Below are 14187 nucleotides of genomic sequence, written 5' to 3'. Positions count from 1 at the left end.
CCAAAATTTGGGAACAGGACCTGAAATTTGGGGATTGGACCCCAAAATTGGGAATTGAGCCCCAAAATTTGGGAATTTGAGCCCAAAATCAGCCCAGAAACCCCAAAATTCTGGGATTTCAGCCCAAATTTGGGTCCCGGATGCCAAAATTTGGGAATTTCATCCCAAAATTTGGGAATTGGACCCCAAAATTTGTGAATCTGAGCCCAAAATTTGGAACTGAGCCCCAAAATTTGGGAATTTTGTCCCAAAAATTTGGGAATGGGACCCAAAATTCTGGGATTGGACCCCAAAATTGGGTTCTGGACCCCAAAATTTGGGAATTTGACCCCAAAATCAGCCCAGGAACCCCAAATTTGGAAATTTGACCCCAAAATTTGGGAATTTCAGGCCAAAATCCCCCAGTGACGTCACCGCCTCATTTGCATATGGCTCATTTGCATAGCCCACCCCACCGAGGTTCTCCATTTGTGCGTCCCTCATTAGCATAAATCTAATTTGCATATCGGCGCCCCACCCACACCAAGGACTCGAGGCTCGGCAGTCCAGCTCATTTGCATGTTCATTTGCATGTTCATTTACATATCGGGGCTTGGCACAATAAATCCGTTAATTATGGCACTCATTTGCATACGGGCGTTCATTTGCATACAGCGAAGTGTAGACACGGCGGTGCTCATTTGCATACGGTGCTCGGTGCTCATTTGCATGCCCCGCCTCATTTGCAGGTTCATTTGCATATCGCAGTTAAGTGAGATGTGCATTTGTGCGGCTGTGTCAGTGCTCATTTGCATAATGCTTGTTTATGTACAGCTCATTTACATATTAAATAACCCACGCTCGCAATTGTCGTCTCCCATCTCCATCTCATTTGCATATCGACAACATTACAGTGCCTCCATTTGCATATAACCTCATTTACATATATTTACACACCCCTCATTTGCATATCATCCTCATTTGTATTGCCACACCCCCCCTCATTTGCATAAAGTGCTGTTGAGGTTTTGTCCTCTTGTCTCATTTACATATTGCTCTTTTAAATATCGCTCATTTGCATACGGCTCATTTGCATACAGCTCATTTACATACAGCTCATTTACATGCGCGCGCTCTCTCACACTGGGGGGGGGGGGATCGACCCCAAATTTGGGGAATTTGACCCCAAAATTTTGGGGATTTTCTCCAAAAATTTGGGGGTTTTTTAATCCCAAATTTTGAATTTTTCACCCCAAAATTTTGGGGGAATTTCAGGGCAATTTTGGGATAATTTTTTTCAAATTTTGAAGGATTTTATCCCAAATTTTGGGTGTTTTTATACTAAATTTTGACAGATTTTGTCGAAATTTTGGATTTTTTTCACCCAAATTTTGAAGGATTTTTTTCCTAAATTTTGGGAGTTTCTCCCTCAAATTTTGAGGGTTTTTCCCCCAAATTTTAGGATTTTTTCCTCAACTTTTGGGACTTTCCCCATGAAATTTTTGGGATTTTTTTCCCCTAAATTTTGGAATTTTTCCTCCAAATTCTGTGAGTTTTCCTCTCAATTTTTTGGAATTGTTCCCTCCAATTTTTGGGATTTTTTTTTCCCCTCGAATTTTTCGGGAAATTTTCCCTAAAATTTGGAATTTTTCTCCTCCAAATTCTGGGATTTTCTTCTCCAACTTTTAAGGAAATTTTTCCCAAATTTTGCAGAATTTCCCCAGAAATTTTTGGGATTTTTTCCCTAAATTTTGGGATTTTTTTCCTCTACATTTTCTGGCTTTTCTTCTCAAATTCTTGTGGTTTTTCCCCTCAACTTTGAGATTTTTTCCCTCCAAAAGTTCGGATTTTCTCCCTCAGATTTGGAAAATTTTTTCCCCCTAAATTTGGAGATTTTTTCCACCAAATTTTGGGATTTTTCCTCTCAAATTTTTCTGATTTTCCTCCAAATTTTCGGATTTTTTTACCTCAAATTTTTGGTGGTTTTCGTGTTTTTCCCTCCAACTTTTGGGAAATTTTTTGCCCAAATTTTGGGGATTTTTCCCCTCAGATTTTGGGAATTTTTTCCCCCAAATTTTGTGGATTTGCCCCCCTCCCCCCTCCCAAATTTTTGAGATTGTCCCCTCAAATTTTGGGGGTTTTTTTGGTGTTTTTCCCTCCAACTTTTGGGAATTTTTTTGCCCAAATTTTGTGATTTTTCCCCCCAGATTTTGGGAATTTTTTTCCAAATTTTTGAGATTTTTTCCCTCAAATTTTTGGGGGTTTTCCCCCAGATTTTGGGAATTTTTTTGCCGAAATTTTGGGATTTTTCCCCCCAGATTTTGGGAATTTTGTTGCCCAAATTTTGGGATTTTTCCCCTCAGATTTTGGGATTTTTTTTGCCCAAATTTTGGGATTCTTCCCCTCAGATTTTGGGAATTTTTTGCCCAAATTTTGGGATTTTTTCCCCTCAGATTTTGGGAATTTTTTTCCCAGATTTTAGGAATTTTTTTCCCCAAATTTTTGAGGTTTTTTCCTCAAATTTTTGGTGTTTTTTTCCCCAGATTTTGGAAATCTTTTCCCCCAAATTTTTGGACTTTTCCCCCAGATTTTGGGAATTTTTCTGCCCAAATTTTGGGATTTTTCCCCCAGATTTTGGGATTTTCCCCTCAGATTTTGGGAATTTTTTTCCCAGATTTTAGGAATTTTTTTCCCCAAATTTTTGAGGTTTTTTCCTCAAATTTTTGGTGTTTTTTCCCCAGATTTTGGAAGTTTTTTCCCCCAAATTTTTGGACTTTTCCCCTCAGATTTGGGGAATTTTTTTGCCCAAATTTTGGGATTTTTCCCTCAGATTTTGGGATTTTTTTTGCCCAAATTTTTGAGATTTCTTCCCCAAATTTTCGGATTTTTCCTCCCAGATTTTGGGAATATTTTTCCCCAAATTTTGGGATTTTTCCCTCAGATTTTGGGATTTTTTTTGCCCAAATTTTGGGATTTTTCCCCTAGATTTTGGAAATTTTTTCCTCCAGATTTTGGGAATTTTTTCCCCCAGATTTTGGGATTTTTTTTGCCCAAATTTTTGAGATTTTTTCCCTCAAATTTTTGGGGGTTTTCCCCCAGATTTTGGGAATTTTTTTGCCGAAATTTTGGGATTTTTCCCCCCAGATTTTGGGAATTTTTTTCCAAATTTTTGAGATTTTTTCCCTCAAATTTTTGGGGGTTTTCCCCCAGATTTTGGGAATTTTTTTGCCGAAATTTTGGGATTTTTCCCCCCAGATTTTGGGAATTTTGTTGCCCAAATTTTGGGATTTTTCCCCTCAGATTTTGGGATTTTTTTTGCCCAAATTTTGGGATTCTTCCCCTCAGATTTTGGGAATTTTTTGCCCAAATTTTGGGATTTTTTCCCCTCAGATTTTGGGAATTTTTTTGCCCAAATTTTTGAGATTTTTTCCTCAAATTTTTGGTGTTTTTTTTCCCCTCAGATTTTGGAAATCTTTTCCCCCAAATTTTTGGACTTTTCCCCCAGATTTGGGGAATTTTTTTGCCCAAATTTTGGGATTTTTCCCTCAGATTTTGGGATTTTTTTTTGCCCAAATTTTTGAGATTTCTTCCCCAAATTTTCGGATTTTTCCTCCCAGATTTTGGGAATATTTTTCCCCAAATTTGGGATTTTTCCCTCAGATTTTGGGAATTTTTTTGCCCAAATTTTGGGATTTTTCCCCCCAGATTTTGGGAATTTTTTTGCCCAAATTTTGGGATTCTTCCCCTCAGATTTTGGGAATTTTTTGCTCAAATTTTGGGATTTTTTCCCCTCAGATTTTGGGAATTTTTTTGCCCAAATTTTGGAATTTTTCCCCCCAATTTTTGGGATTTTTCCCCTCAGATTTTGGGAATTTTTTTGCCCAAATTTTGGGATTCTTCCCCTCAGATTTTGGGAATTTTTTGCCCAAATTTTGGGATTTTTTCCCCTCAGATTTTGGGAATTTTTTTCCCAGATTTTGGGATTTTTTTTTGCCCAAATTTTTGAGATTTTTTCCTCAAATTTTTGGTGTTTTTTTCCCCAGATTTTGGAAATCTTTTCCCCCAAATTTTTGGACTTTTCCCCCAGATTTGGGGAATTTTTTTTGCCCAAATTTTGGGATTTTTCCCCCAGATTTTGGGATTTTCCCCTCAGATTTTGGGAATTTTTTTTCCCAGATTTTGGGAATTTTTTTGCCCAATTTTTTGAGATTTTTTCCTCAAATTTTTGGTGTTTTTTCCCCAGATTTTGGAAGTTTTTTCCCCCAAATTTTTGGACTTTTCCCCTCAGATTTGGGGAATTTTTTTGCCCAAATTTTGGGATTTTTCCCTCAGATTTTGGGATTTTTTTTGCCCAAATTTTTGAGATTTCTTCCCCAAATTTTCGGATTTTTCCTCCCAGATTCTGGGAATATTTTTCCCCAAATTTTGGGATTTTTCCCTCAGATTTTTGGGAATTTTTTTGCCCAAATTTTGGAATTTTTCCCCCCAATTTTTGGGATTTTTCCCCCTCAGATTTTGGGATTTTTTTGCCCAAATTTTGAGATTTTTTCCCCACATTTTGGGAATTTTTTTGCCCAAATTTTGGGATTTTTCCCTCAGATTTTGGGAATTTTTTTGCCCAAATTTTGGATTTTTCCCCTAGATTTTGGAAATTTTTTCCTCCAGATTTTGGGAATTTTTTCCCCAGATTTTGGGAATTTTTTTCCCCAAATTTTTGAGATTTTTTCCTCAAATTTTTGGTGTTTTTTCCCCAGATTTTGGAAATCTTTTCCCCCAAATTTTTGGACTTTTCCCCTCAGATTTTGGAATTTTTCTGCCCAAATTTTGGGATTTTTCCCCTCAGATTTTGGGAATATTTTTCCCCAAATTTTGGAATTTTTCCCCCAATTTTTGGGATTTTTCCCCTCAGATTTTGGGATTTTTTTTGCCCAAATTTTTGAGATTTTTTCCCCAAATTTTCGGATTTTTCCTCCCAGATTTTGGGAATATTTTTGCCCAAATTTTGGGGTTTTCCCCCCAGATTTTGGGAATATTTTTCCCCAAATTTTGGAATTTTTCCCCCCAATTTTTGGGATTTTTCCCCTCAGATTTTGGGATTTTTTTTGCCGAAATTTTGGGATTTTTTGCCTCAGATTTTGGAATTTTTCCCCCCAATTTTTGGGATTTTTCCCCTCAGATTTTGGGATTTTTTTTGCCCAAATTTTTGAGATTTTTTCCCCAAGATTTTGGGAATTTTTTTGCCCAAATTTTGGAATTTTTCCCCCCAATTTTTGGGATTTTTCCCCTCAGATTTTGGGATTTTTTTTGCCCAAATTTTGAGATTTTTTCCCCACATTTTGGGAATTTTTTTGCCCAAATTTTGGGACTTTTTCCCCCAGATTTTGGGAATTTTTTTGCCCAAATTTTGGGGATTTTTCCCCAATTTTGGGGTCTTGGTGGGGGGGGATCGGGGCCATGCGGGGTCAGGGTGGGGCCCCCCCGGGGGGGTTATTGCAGGGGGGGGCCAGGGGGGTCAGGGGTCACTCGGGGTCACTCAGGGGTCACTCGGGGTCACTCAGGGGTCACTCGGGGTCACTCGGGGTCACTCGGCCACCTGGACGCCCCCGCAGTTTTCTTTGCTCTCGGAGGTGATGGCCAAATATTCCGACCTGAGGAGGGGGAGAGGAGAAATTCGGGGTGTGGGAGGGGCCCCAAAATCCCGGGAAGCCCAAAATCCCCAAAATTCCAACCCCAAAATGCCCGAAAATAAAAAAAATCCGGTGCAAAAAGGGCAAAAATGGCCAAAATTCCACCCCAAAATGTCCCAAAATCTAAAAGAAATTCTGGCCAAAATCCCAAGAATTCAGCCCAAAAATGTCCCAAAATCAAAAAAAATCCAGCCCAAAAATCCCCAAAAATTCCCCCCAGAAAATCCCAAATATTCCACCCTAAAATAAAAAAAAATTCTGCCCCAAAATGTCGCCCAAAAATGCTCCAAAATCCCAGAAATTCGACCCCGAATGGTCCCAAAAATCCCACAAATTCCACCCCAAAAAGTCCCCAAAAATTCCCCCAGAAAATCCCAAAAATTCCATCCCAAAAAGTCCCAAAAATCCCCAAAATTCCCCCCAGAAAATCCGGAAAATTCCAGCCCAAAAAGTCCCAAAATCAAAAAGAAATTCCAGCCAAAATCCCAAAAAATCCACTGGAAAATGTCCCAAAATAAATAAAAAATCCACCCCAAAAAGCATCAGAATTTAAAAAATTCCACCCAAAAATCCCCAAAAATTCCACCCAGAAAATCCCAAATATTCCACCCCAAAATGCCCCAAAATGTCGCCCAAAAATGCTCCGAAATCCTAGAAATTCGACCCCAAAAAGTCCCAAAAATCCCACAAATTCCATCCCAAAAAGTCCCAAAAATTCCCCCCAGAAAATCCCAAAAATTCCACCCCAAAAAGTCCCAAAAAATTTGCCCAGAAAATCCCAAAAATTCCATCCCAAAAAGTCCCAAAAATCCCCAAAATTCCCCCCAGAAAATCCGGAAAATTCCAGCCCAAAAAGTCCCAAAATCAAAAAGAAATTCCAGCCCAAAATCCCCAAAATTTCCCCCCAAAAATCCCAAAAATTCCAGCCCAAAAAGTCCCAAAATCAAGTAGAAATTCCAGCCAAAATCCCAAAAAATCCACTGGAAAATGTCCCAAAATAAAAAAAAAAATCTGGTCCAAAAAGCCCAAAAATCTCAAAAATTCCACCCCAAAAAGTCCCCAAAAAATCCCAAAAATTCCACCCCAAAATGCCCCAAAATGTCGCCCAAAAATGCTCCAAAATCCCAGAAATTCGACCCCGAATGGTCCCAAAAATCCCACAAATTCCACCCCAAAAAGTCCCAAAAAATTCGCCCAGAAAATCCCAAAAATTCCATCCCCAAAAAGTCCCAAAAATCCCCAAAATTCCCCCAGAAAATCCCGAAAATTCCAGCCCAAAAAGCCCCAAAATCAAAAAGAAATTCCAGCCAAAATCACAAAATATCCACTGGAAAATATCCCAAAATAAAAAAAAATCCGGTCCAAAAAGTCCCAAAAATCTCAAAAATTCCACCCCAAAAAGTCCCCAAAAAATCCCAAAAATTCGACCCCAAAATGCCCCAAAATGTCGCCCAAAAATGCTCCAAAATCCCAGAAATTCGACCCTGAATGGTCCCAAAAATCCCACAAATTCCACCCCAAAAATTCCAAAAAAATTCGCCCAGAAAATCCCAAAAATTCCAGCCCAAAAAGTCCCAAAATCAAAAAGAAATTCCAGCCAAAAATCCCCAAAATTTCTTCCAAAAATCCCACAAATTCCACCCCAAAAAAAGCCCCAAAAACCCAAAAATTCCCACCAAAAAGCCTCAAAATCAGAACCTAAAAAAGCCCCAAAATCCAAAAAAATTCCACCCCAAAATTCCATTTCCAAAGTCAGCAAATCCCAAAAAATCCACCCAAAAAAGGCCCCAAAGTGACCCAAAAATTCCGGAAATTCCACCCCAAAAATTCTCCAAAACCTCAAAAATTCCCCCCAAAAATTCCCCCCAAAAATGCCCCAAAATCCCCCAAAAAAGCCAAAAAAAAAAAACCAAAATTCCCACCAAAATCACCCAAAATTCCCCATTTTTTACCCCAATTTTCACTTCCCCCGAAAATTTCGACCACGCCCCCTTTAGGCCACGCCCACCCCCCAAGGCCACGCCCTCACGCTTTAAGCCACGCCCCCTCCGCCATTTTGAAACCCCAATTTCTTCATTTTTCACCCCATTTTCGCCCAATTTTTTACATTTCCCCCCCAAATTCCAACCCAAACCACTCCGAATTTAAACCACGCCCCTTTTGACCACACCCACTCCAAAAGCCACGCCCTCACGCTTTAAACCACGCCCCCTCCGCCATTTTGAAACCACAATTTCTTCATTTTTTACCCCATTTTCACCCAGTTTTTTGCATTTCCCCCCCAAATTCCAACCCCAAACCTTCCAAATTTAAACCACGCCCCTCGTGACCACACCCACTCCTAAACCACGCCCCTAAGGTTTAAGCCACGCCCCTCCGCCATTTTGAAACCCCAAAAATCCTCATTTTTCACCCCATTTTCACCCAATTTTTTTTACATTTCCCCCCCAAATCCCAACCCCAAACCACTCCTAATTTAAACCACGCCCCCACTCCCAAAGCCACGCCCCCTCCGCCATTTTGAAACCCCGTTTTTCTTCCTAATTTCCTCAATTTCCTCCTTTTTCCGCCCAGTTTTTTTTCATTTTTCTCCCCATATTTCGCCTGCTGGTTAAGCCCCGCCTCCCCCCTTCCAGGCCCCGCCCACTCACGCGCTGTCGGGGGGCGGGGACGCGGCCGCCACCTTGCGGTAGCAGTAGAGCATCTCGGCGGCGAGCCAGAGCGTCAGCACCACGATCAGCACGTACATCAGGATCTCGGACACGATGGACGCCAGGTCCCGCCGCGCTTCAGGGGGGAAAAGGGGGGACAAAAAAATTCCCAAAACCCTCAGGAATTGTCCCCAAAAAGTTCCCAAAAAAATCCCCCAAAAAATCCCCAAAAAAATCCCGGAAAATTGCGCGGTTTTGGAGGCAAAATTGTTCGTTTTGGGGCTAAGCCACGCCCATTCCAGCCTAAGCCACGCCCACCTTCTGCCTTATATGGGTGTGGAGCCTTCCCAGTGCTCGCCAGCAGCTTCCAGTGAGGCCCAGTTTGATCCCAGTTTGATCCCAGTTTGATCTCAGTGCCCTCCCAGTACAATCCCAGTGCTCCCAGTTTGACCCCAGTTTGGTCCCAGCCCTCCCAGTTTGGTCCCAGTTTGGTCCCAGTTTGGTCCCAGTGCCCTCCCAGTTTGATCCCAGTTTGATCCCAGTGCCCCCAGTTTGATCCCAGTGATCCCATTGATCTCCCAATGCCCTCCCAGTAACGCCCAGTGCTCCCAGTATGATTGAAATGTGATTCCAGTGATTCCCAGTCCCTCCCAGTTTGATCCCAGTTTGATCCCAGTGCCCTCCCAATGCTCTCCCAGTAACGCCCAGTGCTCCCAGTATGATTGAAATGTGATCCCAGTGCCCTCCCAGTCCCCCCCAGTTTGATCCCAGAGCTCCCAGTTTGATCCCAGTGCCCTCCCAGTTTGGTCCCAGTGCCCTCCCAGTGCTCCCATTGATCCCCCAATGCCCTCCCAGTAACGCCCAGTGCTCCCAGTATGATTGAAATGTGATCCCAGTGATTCCCAGTGATTCCCAGTGATTCCCAGTTCCCCTCAATGAACTCCCAGTGTCTCCCCCTGGTGGCATCTTTGGGAACTGCAGCAACTCCCAGTAACTCCCAGTAACTCCCAGTAACTCCCAGTTCATCCCAGTCCATCCCAGTTCCCCTTTAATCCCTTCCAGCTCCATTCCACTCCCTCCCAGTCCCTTCCAACCACATCCCAGTAACTCCCAGTTTATCCCAGTCCCTCCCAGTTTATCCCAGTCCTTCCCAGCACTTTTCTCCACCACGGCCAGCCCCAGGGTCTGGTTCCTGGCCAGGCTCTGGGTGTAATCCAGTTCCCTCCCAGTAACTCCCAGTCCCTCCCAACCACATCCCAGTGCCTCCCAGTTCATCCCAGTGCCTCCCAGCACCTTTCTCCACCACGGCCAGCTGCAGGGTTTGGTTCCTGGTCAGGCTCTGGGTGTAACCCAATCCCCTCCCAGTAACTCCCAGTAACTCCCAGTCCCCTCCCAATCCATCCCAATCTCATCCCAGTCCCTCTCAATGAACTCCCAGTGTCTCCCCCGCTCCCCCTGGTGGCGGCTTTGGGAATTGCAGCGTCCTCCCAGCAACTCCCAGTAATTCCCAGTCCCTCCCAATCCCTTCCAACCACATCCCAGTAACTCCCAGTAACTCCCAGTCCCCTCCCAGTCCATCCCAATCTCATCCCAGTCCCTCCCAGTTCATCCCAGTCCCTTCCAACCACATCCCAGTGCCTCCCAGTGCCTCCCAATCTAATCCCAGTCCCTCCCAGTCCCCGTTTAATCTCCCCCACCTCCGTTTTACTTCCCTCCAACTCCATTCCAGTCCCTCCCAGTCCCTTCCAACCAACTCCCAGTAACTCCCAGTCCATCCCAATCCCTTCCAACCGCCTCCCAGTCCCTCCCAGTCCCTCCCAGTGCCTCCCAGCACCTTTCTCCACCACGGCCAGCCGCAGGGTCTGGTTCCTGGCCAGGCTGTAGGTGTAGCCCTCGAAGGTCAGGTTGCGTTTCAGCCGGCACACGTACTGCCCGGCGTGGCTGCGCTTCACCTCCATCAGCCACACCGACAGGTCCTGCAGGTCCCGCGTGCCCCGCGAGCCGTTCCAGGAGATCACCCCGAAAAACGGCCCAGGGGCCACCCACTCGCCCTCCTCGGGGCTGTAGTGCAGGATCTGCACCGGTAAAATCCAGTAAGAACCAGTGAGAACCAGTAAAGGTTGGTGGGAAGGGATTGGAAATGGGCTTGGCTCAGTGGCACCCTCTGGTGGTTGAGTTTGGTGTTGCAATTGTGGCGCAAGTAATTCCCAGTAGCGCCCAGTTTAGCCCAGATCGGCCCAGTGACTCCCAGTATGGCCCTGGGGCTCTCTAGGGGCCCTCCAGTAGCTCCCAGTGCCTCCCAGTAGCTCCCACTTCATCCCAGTCCATCCCAATGAACTCCCAGTATTTCCCCAGCTCCCCCTTGCGGTGGCTTTGGGAACTGCAGCCTCCTTCCAGTTCATCCCAGTAATTCCCAATTCCCTCCCAGTTCCCCTCAATGAACTCCCAGTGTTTCCCCAGCTCCCCCTGGTGGTGCCATTGGGAACTGCAGCGTCCTCCCAGTCCCTCCCAGTCTATCCCAATCCCATCCCAATCCCCTCCCAGTTTATCCCAGTTTGTCCTAATCCCTCCCAATTTGTCCCAATCCCCTCCCAGTCCCTCCCAGTCCTCCTCAATTCCCTCCCAGTGTTTCCCCGGCTCCCCCTGGTGGCGCCATTGGGAACTGCAGCGTCCTCCCAGTAACTCCCAGTCCCTCCCAGTTTATCCCAATCCCATCCCAGTCCCTCCCAGCGTTTCCCCAGCTCCCCCTGGTGGCACCATTGGGAATTGCAGCGTCCTCCCAGTAACTCCCAGTCCCTCCCAGTAACTCCCAGTCCCTCCCAGTTCATCCCAATCCTCCTCAATTCCCTCCCATTGTTTCCGCGGCTCCCCTGGTGGCGCCTTTGGGACCTGCAGCGTCCTCCCAGTTCCCCCCAGTCCCTCCCAGTCATTTCCAATCCCCTCCCAGTTCCCCCCAGTCCCTCCCAGTCATTCCCAATCCCCTCCCAGTTCCCCCCAGTCCCTCCCAGTCATTCCCAATCCCCTCCCAGTTCCTCCCAGTCCCTCCCAGTTGATCCCAATCCCATCCCAGTCCCTCCCAGTTTATCCCAGTCCCTCCCAATTTGTCCCAATCCCATCCCAGTCCCTCCCAGTTTATCCCAGTCCCTCCCAGTTTATCCCAATCCCCTCCCAGTCCCTCCCAGTGCTCCCAGTGACCTTCTCGAACTGGGGGGCCCCCTCAGGACGGAAGAACCACTCGCTCTCGGCCTCGGCCGGGGTCTCGCTGCGGCGCTTGCAGGCGATGCAGAGCAGCCGGAACGGCGCCCCCAGCACGGCCTCGGTGCCCGAGGCCACCTCCACGCACCCCCCCAGGGCCCCCGAAACTGCAGGGAGGGGGGGAAAAGATGGGGGGGAGGGGGGTCAGGAGAGAATTCATGAATTTTCCCGAAATTCCCAAAAAATTTGGTGAAATTCTGTTGAAATTTGATGGAAATTTGGTCCAAAAATCCACCCAGAAATGGTTTAAATTGACCCAAAATTGACCCCAAATCCACCCCCAGGACTCCCAAAATTGTGGAGAGGGGAGAGAAGGGGCGGATCAGGAGAGAATTCCCGAATTTTCCCAGAATTCCCAAAAAATTCCCCAAAAATTCCTGTGAAATTCCATTGAAACTGGAGTAAAATTTGGTCCAAAAAAACACCCCAAAAATGGTTAAAATTGACCCAAATTGGACCCAAAGTTCAGGCCCAAAATCCGAAAAATGGGGAAGAGGAGAAGAGGAGGGTCAGGAAGAAATTCCCAAATTTTCCCAAAATTCCCCCAAAATTCCTGTGAAATTCTGTTGAAATTTGAATGAAATTTGGTCCAAAAACCAATAAAATTGTTAAAATGGACCCAAAGTGGAGTCAAAATCCACCCCCAGGACCTCAAAATTACAGGGAGGGGGAGAAAAGGGGAGGTCAGGAAGGAATTCCCAAATTTTCCTAAAATTCAAAAAAAAATTCCCAAAAAAATCCCCAAAAATTCCCGTGAAATTCTGTTTAAATTTGACGGAAATTTGGTCAAAAAAACCCCATGAAAAATTGTTAAAATCGACCCAAATTTGACCTAAAATCCAGCCCCGAGATGCCAAAAATGGGGTCAGGAAGAAATTCCCAAAATTTCCCAAAATTCCCCAAAAATTCAGTGAAATTCCGTTGAAATTTGACTGAGATTTGGTCAAAAAAATCACCCAGAAATGGTTAAAATTGACCCAAATTGACCCCAAATCCACCCCCAGAACCCCAAAATTGTGGAGAGGGGAGAGAAGGTGAGGGGTCAGGAAAAAATTCCCAAATTTTCCCAAAATTCCCAAAAATTCCTGTGAAATTCCAAGAAAATTTGGTCCAAAAATCCACCCAAAGATTTGGGGACATTTTTGGGGTCCCAGGTGACATTTTGGGGACATTTTGAGACATTTGGGGGACATTTTGGGCGTCCCAGGTGACATTTGGGGGGTCCCAGGTGACATTTTGGGCACATTTTGGGATATTTTGGGGTCCCAGGTGACATTTTGGGGGTCCCGGGTGACATTTTAGGACATTTTTTGACTCCTAGGTGACTTTGGGGGGGAGTCCCAGGTGACATTTGGGGACATTTTGGGGTCCCAGGGGACATCTGGGCACATTTTAGAGACATTTTGGGGGTCCCAGGTGACATTTGGGAATATTTTGAGGATCCCAGGTGACATTTTGGGCACATTTAGGCACATTTTGTGGACATTTTTGGACATTTTGGGGACATTTGGTGACATTTTGGGGTCCCGGTGACATTCGGGGAGTCCCGAACTCACCCTCGAGGAGCCCGAGGAGCAGCGGCAGCAACATGGCGGCACTTCGGCAATTTCCGGACACCTTCGGCTCTTTCCGGCCCACTTCGTCCCCGGTTCGGCTCTTTCCGACCCTCCCCGCTCTTCCTTCGTCTACTTCCGGCCCGCTGCCCTTACTTCCGGCCCAGTTCGGTTCTTTCCGTCCCACTTCGCTTCTTTCCGGCCCGGTTCGGTTCTTTCCGTACAGCTCCGTCCGCACTTCGCTTATCCCGCTCCCTCTTCGGCTCTTTCCGGACAACTTCGCCTCTTTCCGGCCCGGTTCTGATTTCTCCGGCCTAGTTCGGCCCAGTTGAGCCCAGTTGGGCCCAGTTTGGGCCCAGTTCAGCGTCTCCGGTCCCCCTCGGCCCCCTGCCCGGCCCATGGGCCCCTCCCCCTGCCGCAGGAGGAGGATGAGGAGGAGGAGGAGGAGGAGGAAGAGCCCGGGACGGGTCGGAGGAGCCGCTTCAAGGCATGGCCGGACCCTCAGGCGGGTCCGGTTCGGCTCCGCTTCGGCTTTTTTCGCTCCCCGGCCTTCGGCTCTTTCCGCCTCCCGGTTCGCCGGCGTTCGGCTCCGCTTCGGCTCTTTCCGGCTCTTTTCGGCTCCGCTCGGTCCCGGCGCACTGCGGCGCCCGAGGGGGGGGGGGGGGCGGAACCGAGGGATTGACGTCATCGAAGTGGGCGTGGTTTCGACCGAGCCGCTCTGGGCCCCGCCCCCCGATGTCCCCAAAAGTGTCGCGATGTCGCCAAGGCCACCCCGAGGGGTCCCCGAGGCTGGCGCCGTGTCCTGGGGGCCACAAGGAGCGCCCAGGTGACCCCAAGGTGTCCCCAAGGTGTCCCCAAGGTGTCCCCGTGTCCCCAAGGTGTCCCTGAGGTTGTCCCAGGGTCCCCAAGGATGTCCAAGTATCCCCAAGGGCGTCCCCAGGTCCCTCCTGGTGTCCCCAGGGGTGTCCCCATGTCCCTCCCAATGTCCCCAAGTCCCTCCCAGTGTCCCCAAGGGTGTCCCCAGGTCCCTCCCGGTGTCCCCAGGGGCCATCCCAGTGTCCC

At 46.7% G+C, this 14187-nt stretch overlaps 1 protein-coding gene across 2 annotated transcripts; it reads right to left on the bottom strand.

The window, feature by feature from the left end:
* Nucleotides 1-544: 544 nt before the first annotated feature.
* Nucleotides 545-13828, bottom strand: LOC139586298 (uncharacterized). Of its 2 annotated transcripts, XR_011677689.1 has the most exons (6): nucleotides 13129-13828; nucleotides 11513-11679; nucleotides 10152-10392; nucleotides 8318-8453; nucleotides 5313-5627; nucleotides 545-1983 (listed from the first exon to the last, which is right to left on the bottom strand). XR_011677689.1 is itself a non-coding variant. In XM_071419591.1 (5 exons), the coding sequence occupies exons 1-5, from the start codon at nucleotides 13811-13813 to the stop codon at nucleotides 5561-5563; spliced, it is 1296 nt and encodes a 431-aa protein (XP_071275692.1). In that variant the 5' UTR covers nucleotides 13814-13828; the 3' UTR covers nucleotides 545-5560. The 2 variants fall into 2 exon arrangements, 1 of the variants encoding a protein (XP_071275692.1); XM_071419591.1 differs by having other exon boundaries at nucleotides 545-5627.
* Between the last annotated feature and the right edge of the window lie 359 nt (nucleotides 13829-14187).

This window comes from Agelaius tricolor, unplaced genomic scaffold (genome assembly GCF_023055355.1).
Source record: "Agelaius tricolor isolate 1412-34295 unplaced genomic scaffold, bAgeTri1.0.p SCAF_111, whole genome shotgun sequence".
NCBI classification, from domain to species: Eukaryota; Metazoa; Chordata; class Aves; order Passeriformes; family Icteridae; genus Agelaius; species Agelaius tricolor.
Note: the sequence above shows the minus strand (reverse complement) of the source record. Positions and strands in the feature narration are given on the sequence as shown.

Excerpts from the sequence above, each read along its gene's own strand:
- LOC139586298 (XM_071419591.1), bottom strand. The coding sequence starts at position 13,813 with ATGACGTCAATCCCTCGGTTCCGCCCCCCCCCCCCCCTCGGGCGCCGC. Across the intron at positions 11,680-13,128 it reads GCTCCTCGGGCTCCTCGAGG|TTTCGGGGGCCCTGGGGGGG; the intron begins GTGAGTTCGGGA and ends CCCTCCCTGCAG. Across the intron at positions 8,454-10,151 it reads GCTGGCCGTGGTGGAGAAAG|CGCGGCGGGACCTGGCGTCC; the intron begins GTGCTGGGAGGC and ends TCCCCCCTGAAG.